This window comes from Marmota monax, unplaced genomic scaffold (genome assembly GCF_021218885.2).
Source record: "Marmota monax isolate L192 unplaced genomic scaffold, Marmota_monax_Labrador192_F-V1.1 WCK01_AAM20220418_F8-fsc00021, whole genome shotgun sequence".
NCBI classification, from domain to species: domain Eukaryota; kingdom Metazoa; phylum Chordata; class Mammalia; order Rodentia; family Sciuridae; genus Marmota; species Marmota monax.
In genome coordinates, this window is record NW_026695228.1 from 12,324,318 (window position 1) to 12,339,590 (window position 15,273).

The 15,273-nt window shown below is 38.3% G+C and overlaps 1 protein-coding gene across 4 annotated transcripts in view; it reads left to right on the forward strand.

The window, feature by feature from the left end:
- Nucleotides 1–15,273, forward strand: part of Wdr48 (WD repeat domain 48) — a 44,395-nt gene that overhangs the window by 23,008 nt on the left and 6,114 nt on the right. For all 4 annotated transcript variants that reach the window (XM_058576749.1, XM_046437571.2, XM_046437572.2 and 1 more), the window contains 9 exons: nt 537–761; nt 2,865–2,939; nt 3,880–3,982; nt 5,534–5,631; nt 10,296–10,403; nt 10,703–10,799; nt 11,465–11,560; nt 13,788–13,893; nt 14,782–14,869. In XM_058576749.1, coding sequence (XP_058432732.1) covers nt 537–761; nt 2,865–2,939; nt 3,880–3,982; nt 5,534–5,631; nt 10,296–10,403; nt 10,703–10,799; nt 11,465–11,560; nt 13,788–13,893; nt 14,782–14,869 — 996 coding nt within the window. The remainder of the gene's footprint in view (nt 1–536; nt 762–2,864; nt 2,940–3,879; nt 3,983–5,533; nt 5,632–10,295; nt 10,404–10,702; nt 10,800–11,464; nt 11,561–13,787; nt 13,894–14,781; nt 14,870–15,273) is intronic.

The window sequence follows — 15,273 nt, forward strand, 5'->3', positions numbered from 1 at the left end:
ATTATGTCAAAATAAAGAATTTACATTTTTAACAAGTTGCCAGGGAGACTAATGCTTCTCAGACCACTGCCATTTATCTTCAGCTGTTTTTAAAATCCATCTCCCTGCTGGATGTGGTGTTGTACACCTATAACCCATGCTATTTAGGAGACTGGGGCAGGGGTTTGGCAAGTTCAAGTCCAGCCTGGGCAACTTAGCAAAACCTTATCTCAAAACAAACAAACAAAAACCATCTTCCTCCCTTAGTAATAGAGCTTCAGAACAGGACTCACCTGTAGGATTTACAGGTAATCAACAGATGGCCAGGTAGAGAGAACAAAGGCAGTTTTGCTGAGAGTATCCCTTCCTTGATCATGCACTGTTGGCCTTTGGTCATTTCAGACTAGTAGATGCCTGTCAGAAGCCTTTATCAGAGAGAAATGCAAGTTACTAAATATGTGCACTTGACTATGTAGAGTCAGTAGAAAACCATACACAAGGTACAGGAAAGCAAGAGCTTCTTAGTTATGTCTCACCTTTCTTTTATTTGTTTGCAGTGCCTCTCTGGTAGTTCTGATGGAACAATTCGTCTTTGGTCTCTTGGCCAACAGAGATGTATAGCAACATACCGAGTCCATGATGAAGGTGTTTGGGCTCTGCAGGTCAATGATGCCTTCACACATGTATATTCTGGAGGAAGGGACAGGAAGATTTATTGTACTGACTTAAGAAACCCTGATATTCGAGTGCTAATTTGTGAAGAAAAAGCACCAGTACTCAAGGTATGTCATATATTATAGTTTTACAATTAAGGTTGTTGAACTTATCAGCCAAGTATACCAAAGTCTGTGTTAAAACATGAATCAACTGTGGGATTGAACAAAAGATCTTTTATCATAGGTAGAACTTGACAGGGCAAAGAAGAGTAGGCACCTGTTTGGATGGAAGAGTGTTGTATAGATACCTGGGCGGGTGGCATGTTAGTGCTGGAACAGTTTTGTAAGTTACCTGTGACTTCTCAGGTTTGTCAGTGATGCACAGCCCTCCCACTAGTGAATTCTAGTGTGGTTATCCCTTACTTCCTGACGGTTCTGACTGTCTGACCTGTCCTTAGGTGGAGTGTGAGCAGTTAAGGTTACTGTGAGCAGACAATAAAATAGGGGAGGTCTGGGAAATGTGTCCACAGTCTTAGGAGTAAGGAGGTAGACAAAGTATTCCTGAAGAAGAAGAGAGAGCAGGCTTCTTCGTACTCCACAGAGCAGTTCTGATAATCAGGATCTGTGATATGAGCAAAAGGGGACCCAAAGTAGATGGTAACTGTAATGGACCAGTAATCCTTTATAGAAGCAAAGAGTTGAGTCTGAACTGGTAATAATACATAGCATGTGGACAGGCAGCAGATTGATGGATAGAGACAAGCCTGGAAGAGAAATACTCTGCCAGAATCTCTTGACCATGAAGAAGAGACTAAAAGAATTTGGGACAGACATAACCATATATTTTAAAGAGCATTACTTTGAACTAAGATGGATTCCTGGCTACCAGCCCTGTTTCCACTGCTCCCGACCTATACTTTCTAGTATTGGAAGAATAGTGGATAAATGTAAAGTGATTGCACTTATGTAATATACATGCATGCATATAAGGTTATTTATATGTGTGCAGCATTTTAAAAATACAGAAGTATATATGGTAATCTATTCCTGATGTTCCATTCTTAAGTGAGGGTACTCTTCACTTTTGCTGTGTTCTTACTATGTTTTTTTTAATTATATTTTCAAAGAAAAAAGAAATATATTTCCTTGTTATTAAGAAAGAGCATAAGGGCTGGGGATAAAGCTCAATCGGTAGAGTGCTTACCTTGTATGCACAAGACCCTGGGTTCAATCCCCAGTACTAGTACCACAAAAAAAAAAAAAAAAAAAAAGGAAGAACGTAAAAACTAGAGTAGCAAAAACAAAATTATAAAACATCTTCATTCTTTCGACTATATCCATTTAGGTCCCTCAAATTAACCACACTTAAAACTTTCATTCCTAATTAGAATAAATTATATTCTATATATATATGATTTTTCAGAATATATTATACTGTCATGTATAACCAAAATAAATAAATTGAAAAAAAAAGAGATGATAGGCATCTATATTAGAAAGGGAGAAGTAAAATTATCTCTCTTCACAGATGATAGCATCTAATATGTTGAAAACCCTAAAGATTCTATCACCAAAACAAAAAGAAAAAATCATTGGGACTAATAAGTGGAGCAAAGTCACAGGATATAAAATCAATGCATAAGCTGGGCATGGTGGCGCATGCCTGTAATCCCAGTGGCTTGGGACCTGATACAGGAGGATCACAAGTTCAAAGTCAGCCTCAGCAATGGCAAGGCACTAAGCAACTCAGTGAGACCCTGTCTCTCAATAAAAAAATACAAAGTAGGGCTGGGGATGTGGCTCAGTAGTCAAATGCCCCTGAGTTCAATCCCTGTTACCCACCACCACCCCCAGGAAAAAAAATCAATGCAAAAAAATCAGTTGAGTATCTATACAGTAACAGTGAACAATCTGAAAAGGAAATTCTGAAAACAAATCCATTTACAATTGTGCCAAAAGAATAAAATACTTAGAAATAAACCTAAAAAAAAAATTCTTTCAGCCACTGTTTTCCTGAGAAGTTCCTCCTACTACACTTTTATAGGACTATGAATTCCTTTAGCAAAGAGACTCCTTATTCTGGTCATCTGAGCTTTTAATATGTCCCGTATGTAGTGAACTTCCAATTGTTAGAACAAATGAGTTGATATTTAATAATGTGTTAGCTGAGCCTGGCAGTTCATGACAGTTGACTTTCCTTGAAGCAATATTTTTGTGCCTTGTTTTCAGATGGAGCTTGATAGATCAGCTGATCCCCCTCCTGCAATCTGGGTTGCAACAACTAAGTCTACAGTAAATAAATGGGTAAGTGAGCCACTGAATTCCTAGCAAAGGTTTGCAAATATTTGGTTTATTAACATGGACCTTCTAGATACCAGTAGCAAGTGCTTAGTATGAACCTGACTTTTAGTATGTCTCTGAGTAGCGGCAAAAACCTGAAAGCCCTTATGAATGTAGGTGTGATCCTGAGGGTCATTCTAAAGTTAGTAGTCTAATCAAAACCATGATACCCTTGTCATGAGCCAGCATAAATGTCTGATGTGCTTAGAACAGGCTCTGTTGCCTGATAAAGCCAGCTTCCAGCCTCATAAAGCTGCATTGGAAAATAGGCCATCCAGGTACCAGCAAGGCAGATCCTCATCAAGATACTTATCCTTATGTATTACCATAAAGCTCTAATAAAAAATTACAAAAAAAAAAAAAAGATACTTATCTTTCTATATCTTAAGAGAAAGCATAAAATTGTGCTTTCACATTTATGTCCTTTTTCTTCCTAGCATGAAGAACAGGTATAAAAATAGAATAACAGGGATAGAAGTCATCTAAAGTACTGTTATTTTGAAATCTTAAAGAAGATTTAAGTTTTCTTACATACCAGACTATTTGGAGATTACAAAGGAAAGGTTGTTTGTGTTTATTCCTGTTTATATTCAGGTCAAATTCCCTTTCAGAATACTTATAAAAATTGTTATTTATCTTGTCTAACTTTCCTTGTACCAATTTGTAATCAACATAATTTTACCTGGAAGAGTATTCCTGCTTTCATGCCTAGTTTTTTCTCCGATAAGATGATATTCCCTCTTTAATATTTATTTTTTAATAATGGTACTGTGACTAAATATTTTTTGGTAGCTGTTCTAGTTGTTGAAGTTTTCTAATTTGCTTGTTCTTTAGATTTATTTTTCTTAGACTGGCAAAGCATGTAAAACAGAAAATGATTAAACAACAAATTTTGTTCCTTTAGACGTTGAAGGGAATTCATAATTTTAGAGCCTCAGGAGATTATGACAACGACTGTACAAATCCTATAACTCCCCTTTGTACACAGCCTGACCAGGTTATTAAAGGTGAGTAGGAAACTGAAAGGTATTATACTTTTTATTGAAGTTAATGATAGTTACTAAAAGTTGACAAGAACAAAGGTAATGATCTTTCTTTTTTTTTTTTTTAAATGAGCCAAGAATTTATACAGACATTTCTCCAAAGAAGAAACAGATGGCCAATAAGCACATGAAAAGATGCTCAACATCATTAGGGAAATGCAAATCCAATCCACAGTGAAATATTATTTCATATCTCCTAGAATAGATATAATAAAAAAAGACATATGTGGGGCATAGTGGCACATGCTTGTAATCTCAGCTACTTGGAAAGCTGAGGCAGGAGGATCTCAAGTTTTTTTTGTTTTTTTTTTTTAATTGGTTGTTCAAAACATTACAACCATACCACCCTGAATGCGCCCGATCTCATCTGGTAATGATCTTTCTATAAATTTAATTTTGATGAACACAAAAGACTATTAATGTATGGGTTTATTTTTGAGTTATTTTTAAAAATGCTACTTAGTGACTAAAAATGGGTGTTTTGAATTTATTAACATGTATTAATAGTACATATTAATGGGGCTTAGTGTGGTAATACATGAATACAGCAACACTAATCAAATCCAGCTTCCCTTTATCCACTATCATTTGCCCCTTCCCAGGCTCTAGTAATCACTATTTTATATTTGGGGTCACCTTTTTTTTTAAACTTCCATATGTAAGAGAGAACATGAAATAGTTGTACCTTTGTCTGAATTACTTCATTTACCCTAACGTCCTCCAGTTCCATTAATTTTGCTACAAATAATAGAATTTCATTCTTTATGACTGAATGATATTCCATTGTATATGTGTGTGTGTGTGTGTGTGTACATCTACAGTATACCAGAGAGATAACCTGAATGCCCATGTTTATGGCAGCACTATTCTTGAGTTAATTTTTAGGTCCAGCAGCAGAATAGCTCGGGTAAAACAGAAGCCTCTTTGTAAAGTGTATAGGGTTTAATGTTTTCTTTTGGCACAAGTCAGAAAAGACATATGTAGCCCTCAAATTCTACATACTTCATCTAGTTGTGGCAAAAAGCAAAATATGTTTAATGTGTTAGAGCTTGGGATTAGAATCCTAGGCAACACATTTCTCTTTTGTTTCTAGATGTTTGAGCTTCTGCCTTTAGAGTAGGGTATCCCTGCAGGAAGTGAAAGAGAGAAGGAGATGGGGACCAATTCAGAGATGACCTCTCATTATTTGAACTTTACTTGTGAATAAAACTGTTGGCTCTCAAAATTCTACACTGGTAGTAAATAGCCCCGTGAAGTGAAGAGCTCTTTAATCTGTATTCTATTATTAAATCAGACAATTTTTTTCTTTGTTTATAAATTCAAATAATGAAACATAAGTAATTGATTGACCTTAAAGTACCTTGGGTATATTATATAATCTTCAGACTTGACTTCTCCTTTTTGATAGCTCATACGGTTAATGTTTCTATTATATGCCAATTAATAATTAGTGCCATAGTGTGAATTTAAATATGAAAGGATTGTCTCGCTAATTGTGTTTTTTTTCCCCTTTAGGGGGTGCAAGTATTATTCAGTGCCACATTCTTAATGATAAGAGACATATATTAACCAAAGATACCAATAATAATGTGGCATATTGGGATGTATTGAAGGTAAGTATCTTTTTTGGATTAAATATAGCTTGTTGTTTCATGTTCCCCCTTTATATTTCCTTTTACATACATGATAATTAAGATAAAATTATTTAGGATTGGATTCTTAATATGTTTGTATTAGATAAGGTGATAGTTTATCTTTTTAAGCACCTAAATTATTTGAAAAGAACCATTTTCTCTGATTAGTGTGTTAGTATTCATGCTGTCTTACCTAAAAATGAACACATGTGAAGTTTTTCATTGTTTACACTGTTGATTTGTTTGGCTGGACAGTTCCTTGGTGTGAGAGAAAGCTGTCCTGTGAACTGCAGAAGGTTTAGCAGTATCCCTAGCCTCTGCCCACTAAATGCCAGTATTTCTACCCCATTCAAGTTGTGACAGCCAAACTTATCTCCAGATATTACCAAATGTTTGGAGAGATGTTTGGAGAGAAGGAGGAAGAAGGATACAAAATAACCTCAGGTTAACACCCACTGGGGTGCACAAAGTAAGTTTGACTCTTTCTTTAGATTTATAACCATTATTGTGGGTGGCAGTTGCAATCCTGGGTCACATTGTCCTCATCCTTTGGGATAGCTGAAGTGCATTAAGCTGTTCACCCACATTCTAAACAGCACTGAAGAATTGGTAGACAGATTGAAATTGATTTCCTTTGAAAATTCTGCCAAGTGTCCCTTCTTAGGGTTCTTGGTATATTTGTTCAACAGATATTTCCTGGATTGAGTGAATACAGTGGGTAAACAATTATGTTTGAGGGCCATAAATGATGGAAAAGGGTAGGAGGGACTAAAGAAATGAAATGTGAACACCTTAAAGAATAAACAGATTATACAATAGCCTATGAACAAGGCAGTTACAGCTGGATAAGTCAGCAGAGCATCATGGTGGGGAAAGCATTTGAACAAGGGCTTAAAGATGTCCTGAAGATGGCTTATGGAGGTAGGGAATTTCAAGAAGTGGAGGAAATGACAGAGGTATTGGTTAGGGAAGGCACATGCTTTATTTAAATCAAGATAAACAGTTTTGTTTATAAGGGAGTGGTGGAGGTATAAGGATAAAATGTGACACTTAAGTCATTTCCCAAAGAGTCTTAAGTTGCAGGTCCTGGAGTTGACCTTTCTCTGGTACTCCCTAAAGAATCTAGATAATTTTAGAGCAAGAAAATACCAAGTTCAGAGTAGTAGTTGTGTATGTAATAGGAAACTGTCAGCCAGAAGATGGTTGTCTTAAGCATATGATTTTAGAATCTAAGGGGAGACAGGTTTTGTGTATATTGTAAAGGAAGAATTGAAAAGACCTAATGTTTTGGTTAAGCTCTTTGTCAATAAGGATGAATGAGAGATTCAGTCAAGTTAACTTCATAATCTAAAGAATAAGATAAGCAGGTTTCTCTATGGGAAAAAGTAACTTGCCTCTGAATAGAATAGAATCTTTGGCCTGACCATTGCTTTTCCTTCCTGTGGGGCAGCTATGTGGGAGTCCATTATGAAACAGTTGCTGGGTGAAATGCCTTCTGAACAAGAGGCCTCAGTTACTTGACTGGAAAGTTTAATTGAGGCAGGCACTAAAGGTCTGATCTGGTTTTCTCTATGGTAGAGAGATGCTTTTCAGAAAGATAGAGCTGTATCTTTATTTCAAAGGGGTCCCATGGTGATTAGGAGGATCCAAGGCTTCCCTAAGAAACTCATCAGCTGAATTTCTTGATTCCTCTCTTTGTTAGTCCACATGGCCTGAGTTCTGTCTTATGGCTGGACTTTGCCTCATGCTGCCCAGCACCTGATTGTTTTCCAAACACCCAAGAGAATCTGATCAGACAAGCTGCTCTTTGAGAGGACCCATCCATTTTCTGCCTATGGGTCTATTACCAACTCTTGGTCTTGTTAGCTGATGCCTGAGTAGGGTCTTGCTATGTGAGTAGGAGAAAGTTCTACTTAGATGGGTACCTGAGCTAGCATGCACCATGGTGGCATTTCTGTGTGCCTTATGGTTTCCTACGTCCAGATACTACACCTTGGAGTTTTGATGTCAAATGATTGGGTATAGTAAGCTTGACATTAAACAGTGAAGGGAAGTTAAGAGTGTTTAGGAACAATAGAGCTGCCTTCTACTCTTGACTCTGCCAGCTACTAGCCAAGCGATCTATAGAATATGCTGAACTTCTCTAAACCTAGGTCTCCATTCCTAAATTGTGGAGGTTACCTATTTCTTGATGATGTCAAGGGGATGTTCAGGAATTTTTTTATTTATTACGGTGCCTTGCATATACTACTTTAGGAGACTGTTGCACTAATACAGGTGAAAGGTGGTATTTGTCGGAAATAAGGGGGATGCAAAGAATGAGGCAGTTTGGAGGAAAGGGGGAAGCAGGATGAGTCGGATTGAACAGTTTGAGTGAGTGGAAGTGATATTGGGAATATAAGATGGAAAATGGATTGGGGAGAGAGAGTGACATGCTGAGAAAGAGGGTGGATTTGAGTGTATATGAGAGCTGGGTGGAAGTGTCTGGTGGGCAGACAGCTGTACGATCTAATGTGTAGGTTAAACAACTGAGCTGGATTAGCAGTTCAGCAGTTAGCAGCTTGTAGATTGCAACTGCTGTCATAGGAAATGCAGGAGTTTCCAAGAGCTATGACTAGACTGAGAAGAGAATAATTCAGTTATCACTCTTGTCAGGAATGTTGGGAAAAGGAAGCACAGAGATGTGTGATGAAAGGGGATAAGAAGACCCAATAGCAGCTTGAGAACATGGAATATTTCAGAAAGGAACTTGTAACCACAAGTTGCATCAGCCAGCTGAGAGTTCATTTAAGATAAGGACACTAACATGCATGTTAATTTAACTAATAAAAGGGTAGTCTTGGGGAAGTCCTGCAAGCCCAAGCCAGATGGAATGGGTTCAGTAATAATTGGTAGATAAAGAAAGGGGAATCTGAGGAGAGATAATCTTCGAAGAAATTTGAGTTTGCAGGGAATGGGGATATAAGAAGAGGCAATAGCTAGAGGATTAGGAATAAGAGGGCCAAGGGAATGTTTTGTTTGTTTAGGGTTTTTGGTATTTGGGAATTTTTAAGATGGAACAATTAATGCATGTTTCACTACTCATGGGGAGAAGCCAGTAGACACATAAGGTCCCAAGAAGCGAGAGGTGAAGAAAATCAGAGCACACCCAGAATGGACACAGTTTTCTTTGAACCAACAAGAATGGTACCAGAAAGTAAAGGCAATTCTGTCAAGATTCTTCTTCTTTTTTTGAGAAGAAGTTAGAGGCATTTGGGCTTAGAGATGTGGGGGAAGTGGAAAGGTCTGAGATAGGGTGATAGTAGAGATTTGATAAACTTATATGGAGAACTGACTTTGGAAACAGAACAAAAATCCCAGGTAGTAATAACGATCCAGTTAAGGTTGGCGACTGTGGATTTATAATGGCAATATGATCAGGGAATTGAGAGGCCAACATGTCATATGCACTATCCATGTAGATGTTGATATTGCCAAGATGAAGGCAAGAACTTGAGATGGCCTGGAGAACAGCAAGCCAGGGCTCGAGTCTCCAGTGAATGAGACTGGCCGTGGTGGTGCTAGATGAAGCAAGGGAAAGTTTCAGTTGACTACAACTAAATGTCATAGGCATCAGAGAAATAGTAGTGTTTTACATGACGATGGTGAAGTAAGGATCTCCGTGTGGCCCTGGGGAGCAGTGGAATGCGGAGAGTAAGTAGAGTCTCCCTCTGAGAAGATGATTGATGAAGTGGGAAAAACAAGTTGTTGCTGAGTGGCAGAGATGAAGGGAACATTCCAACATGGTTCAGAATTGAAGTGAGCTATATCTGGAAATGCCTCTTGGCAACAGAGGAAGTTAAGGGGATGCTTTGGGGAGCATACCTATTTAAGAAATTAGAGAAGGAATAGGGAAGGACTGTAATGGTCAAGAAAGAGAAACTTCAGAATTACTGCCTCTGTTAGCTGTTTTCTGAAGGTAACTTCAAAGTTCTTTTAAAGCACTTTTAGTAACTTATTTTGGATTTCTTTTCTTTACTTTCATTTGATATTGCTTCCAGATAAGTGGTGGTATGTTATATTAGTGTGAGAAAAATTAAATTACCTCCCCCACCACGACAAAAGAATATTTTCAGGATCTTTTTTTGGAGAGGAGGTTGTGCCAGGGATTGAACTCAGGGGCACTCAAGTTCACATCCTCAGTCCTATTTTGTATTTTACTTAGAAACAGGGTCTCACTGAGTCCCTTAGTGCCTTGCTTTTTGCTGTGGCTGGCTTTGAACTCATGATCCTTCTGCCTCAACCTCCTAAGCCATTGAGATGACAGGTGTGCGCCACTGCACCTGGCTTATTTTGTGGGTTTTTTTTTTTTTTAATATATATATTTATTTATTTATTTTTATGTGGTGCTGAGGATCGAACTCAGTGTTCTACCACTGAACCACAGCCCAAGCCCTACTTTATGGGTTTTTAAATTAAAATTTTTAATAGCAGCAGATAGTTATTTAAAGGAAATTGCCTTGAGATTCAAAAACAACTGATGCATTCTTTTCAAATTATATTTTGGAGTCTATTTCATTTAAATAAATGTGAAAAATTGTAAATTTTTGAGTAGTAATGTAAGAATCAAATCAATTCATCACTTAACATTTTTTAATGTATAGGCATGCAAAGTTGAAGATCTGGGAAAAGTGGATTTTGAAGATGAAATTAAGAAAAGATTTAAAATGGTATATGTGCCAAATTGGTTCTCTGTAGACTTAAAAACAGGGGTAAGTTAATTATGGCTCTTTGTGTAATTTGAGACAGTTGGAGATTTCTAAATAACTCATAATTATTCTTAGAGTTTTGTATTTTTAAATGTGAGAAAAGAATTTTTCATATTAATTTACAAATTGCATTTGGTATCTCAGTAAACTAAATTGTAGTGTTGTTGAAGCACAAACACATTTTGATTCTTGAATCTATGGCTTAGCACTTTAGTCAACTAGTACAAATAAATAAAGGTTTAGAGACTTATTTGAAGAATATATTCAAGTGGAATGGGATGATCAGTTTTTTCTTTTGACAGATGCTGACTATTACTTTGGATGAGAGTGACTGTTTTGCTGCTTGGGTTTCTGCAAAAGATGCTGGTTTCAGCAGCCCTGATGGGTCAGATCCAAAATGTGAGTTAAGTGCCTTTCCTTCTCTTTCTCCTTCCACAGGAGAAAGTACATCTGTGTTGTTTTTGCTATCTATTTGTCTTTGTACAGAGTCCCTTATGTTTTATCAGTTATGTCACTAATATGGTATGTAGAAACAGAGGTAGAAATATAGACATAGATGCTTAATGTGTGTAGATACAGTTTTAGCAGCTTCATATGGAATTAGCCCTTTAAAGAATGTGATTCTTATTTTCATTTGTTTTTGAAGAGTGGCTACTTAGAATAACCATGTAAAGTATTTGTCCTATGTCATTATTACTTTAAACTTTTTTTTTTTTTTTGGTATCAGGGATTGAACTCAGGGGCACTCGGCCACTGAGCCACATCCCCAACCCTATTTTGTATTTTATTTAGAGACAGGTCTCACTGAGTTGCTAAGCACCTCGCCATTGCTGAGGCTGCCTTTGAACTCGTGATCCTCCTGTCTCAGCCTCCCGAGCTGCTGGGATTATAGGCGTGCACCACCATGCCTGCTATAAACATTTTAAGATAAAATTTTAACAGGTTTGACAAATACTTAAGTCTCGATTTTAAATAGCATGGGTATTGGTTTAAGAATTTAACATCAGAATATTTTTATTTCTTCTATTTCTAGGTTATAACTAATTCTCTTAACTTTTTTGCAGTGAACTTGGGAGGACTTTTACTCCAGGCACTCCTAGAATATTGGCCTAGAACACATGTGAATCCAATGGATGAAGAAGAAAATGAAGTAAACCATGGTTAGTGTTTTTATATTTAGAAAATTGATTAAGAGTTACTCAGGACCAAAGGTACTTAAACTATTTGCTAAAAGGTAACATAATAAATATTTGTGGTATGCCCAATTAATTGTCTTCCCTTCTGCATCTTAAAGTGGGAGTGTCCATCCAGTCTTAGCTGAGACTGAGATTACAAGAGAGCAGACCACTGTTTGGTGTGGCTTTTTATGAGTGAGACTGCTCAAGATAGGTAAAATGTTAATACCCACTACACATGCAAGTGAAATTTGCCTTAAAACTACCCACCTTAGCAAGCTTATTCCACAAATATTCCTCAGAGTGTATGTGACCTGAATCTACCACCCAGATAGCGAATTAACTATACCAGAAAGCCAGGGTTGTTATTGCATAGTCATACTTCACATTGGTGTGAAATGTTGGTACCTAGCCTGATGATCTACCTGATTTTGACTCAGATAGCATTCTAATTCAGAAGCAGTAAGGTAAGTGTGTATGTGTGAAGAATTGGTGTCATGAAGTACATTCAAAAGGCATGTGTGCCACAGACAATGGCAATAACTTTTTGTGGGCAACAGAAGAGAATGTACTTTGAAGGTATGCAATTTGGTTAAAGGAAGGGGAAAGAAAGAACAAACTTAGAATTTCACATGTCACGTGTAACTGCAGCTGTTTGAGGAGTCTCTGAGTCCCAGCTCCTGAGGGTGACTCTGCTGATGCCTCTCACCAACCACCAGGAATAAGCAGCAATGGCAATGGCAAGCATCACTTTTCATGAACTTCATTCTGGCCTACAGATTGATCCATAGTGATTTGTGCAATTTAAATTTCTCAGGGTGATGACATGCTTCATCTTCTCTCAAAACCAGTCTGCAACCAGCAGCTCAGGAGGCCAAGACAGAAGGATCGTGAGTTCAAAGCCAGCCTCAGCAAAAGCTAGACACTAAGCAACTCAGTGAGACCCTCTCTCTAAATAAAATTCAAAATAGGGCTGGGGATGTGGCTCAGTGCCCGAGTGCCCCTGAGTTCAATCCCTGGTACCAAAAACAAAACAAAACAACAAAAAACAGACTACCAATCTGCAGGTGTCTCTTTCAGAGAGCTCACTAACCCATCATGGAGTCTTTTTTTTTTACTTCACTTGGCCCGCTTCTCTCCCTGTCATAATTGTACCATGAACTGGAAGCCAGACAAACTCATGGAAGATCTTTTCTACAGAGGGTCAAGAAAACTAGGTTCTGGTGTGAGCTCTGCCACTTGTCAACTATGCAGCTCTGAGCAGGTTATTTCTAGTTAGGATTATCTCAGAGGCTCAAATAAACAGTGAGGATTAAGCAATCAAAAAACAGTACTTCTTGGATCCAGGCTGTAGGTGGAGCAGTAAGGAAGAAATCACCAAAACACCCTACACCATTCTTAGGATCAAGCTGTCATGTTAAAGGCAGGGCAAAGCCTGTCCGCCTCCTCTTCCAGAGCTCAGGGCACTACACACTCCACCTGTCTTGGAGTCTCCTGTGACACCTGCATCCTGCTCAGTGGATATGTTGGCATTATTTGGAAATTGCATTGTGAACAGCTTGAGTATTCAGAGGCCGTTAGCAAGTTGCAGGGGGCTTAATAAAGATAAATGGGTATAGTGGACTCTGTCCTTCCGGGGCTGATGTTCTGATAGGATGGAGAGCTACATAATAGAGCATTTTGTGATAAGAGAGAAGTGTGGGTGCTGTGAGAGAAGTTGCAGAATGCTATAGGATTTCAGAAGGTGAGATTGCTTCCAATTTTATTCAGAGTCATGTTCATGAAAGAGAGACTTCTGCCATTAACTAGGGCTACCATTAAACATATTGTTTTTCCTTGTAGAAATTTTTCTGAGGTTGGTTTTCTACCAAATGCCAAAAAAACAAATACAGATCATTTATAAACAGAAGTCCTAGACTTCCTTGTGGCTGAAGTAGCTGGTTATGTTCAAAACAGAATCTCAAACATTAATCTCCGCTTTTATTAAAATCTTGCAGTATAGTCATTTCTCATGAGGTACAACACAAATTGTTTCTTATTTTCAGGAATTCAACTTTTGTTTTTGACCTTTATTTGTAATTCTGACTGTGTTATAGGACTTTTGACTCTAAAAATCTTACTGTGTTTGAAGCCCGTGGAAGTAAAAGGCTTTGAGTCTGTGTTTCTAGCATTGCTAACTCTGGATAATGACACAATCTGCATCTTTTCCTAGTAAATGGGGAGCAGGAGAACCGAGTGCAGAAGGGAAATGGATATTTTCAAGTACCACCACACACACCTGTGATCTTTGGTGAAGCTGGAGGCCGCACATTGTTCAGGTATGGGTAAAGAAGGACCAGAGGCCTTGCCTGAGAGAGCATCCCTTTTGCTAAGACATATTGACTTAGACGGGTGTTAGAAGTTACTTATTACTAACTTCTAGGAATGTCAGGAATTTAGAAATTTTTCAACTTTCATGAGATAGTTAACCATCTGATGCCATCAGACTACATTCTATCTGAGGTGGCCTCTGGTGTTGGGACCAGGTAGATATCCTGCCCCCAGGCAGCACCTCTGGTGGTTTCTGCAGGAAATTCTTACTTTACCAGTATGACTGCCAGGGTTAGGGAACCTATGGCATCACCACATGTCACTGCCCATAGGAGAGCATCAGAGTAGACCAGGCAAGGAATGCTGGGCGGCTCTAGAACTGATGTGCCCAGCACTGGCCTACCCTGGGGTGCCAAGCAGTCCTTTGTGAGGCCCTTCAGGTTACCAGCAGGACTGTGGTGGACCCAAATGCAAGAGTTCACTAGTCCTCTCTGGGTCCCAGAAGTAAGAATTATAATCTTGCCCTTGAGCCTAGCATTCTCTCCCTTTATGGTGGTTTCTTGAAAATGATCACCAAAAATATCCTGCCTATGAAGACCTGTGGCACTGGCACAGGCCCTTTCTTGAGTGCTTTGCTTACACTGTTTTCTTATTGTGCCCCAAGGACTTAGGGACGCAGCTATAGTGTATGCCTGGCCTCAGGCGCAGAGGGCCTGAGGTTCAAGCCAGTACCCAGGTTCACTGAGTCCTGTGCCTGCTGCGCTTCATTTCCTCAGCTGTCAAGTAGGGATCATCCTCAATGAGATCTAGGCAGGTTCCTCCCTCTAATGTTGATTAGTATTGATCATGTCATCTGTGCTTGTTGTGTTACTCACTACCTAATGGGTTATGTTTAGGCTGCTCTGCCGAGATTCCGGGGGTGAGACTGAGTCGATGCTTCTCAATGAGACAGTGCCACAATGGGTAATTGACATCACTGTGGATGTAAGTGTCCTCTACTTGCACTTTGCCCTTTTATTTTTTTTCCAATTCATAAAAATAAGGACTGCTTTAGACAATGTGATCTTAAATTTAATAAAAGCTAGATTTCCAAGTGGAATTCCATCTGCTTCCTTACCGTTCCAAAGTTGCAGAAGTAGTATTGATAATTATTTATTTCTGTTTTTATTGGATTTTAATTATAACAATATATGCTTATTTAACAAAATATTAAATGAATGAAGTGAAATGCCTGTCTCTTCTCCCCTCACTCCTCACCATTCACTTCCTATTTTTTCCCCCCAAAGGTAACAAGTGTTAATAGGTTAATGTAGAGCTTTCAGTACTTTTGTTTCATTGCATACACAAGTATATATTATTTGTGTGCATATATGTGTGTATAGTTCATT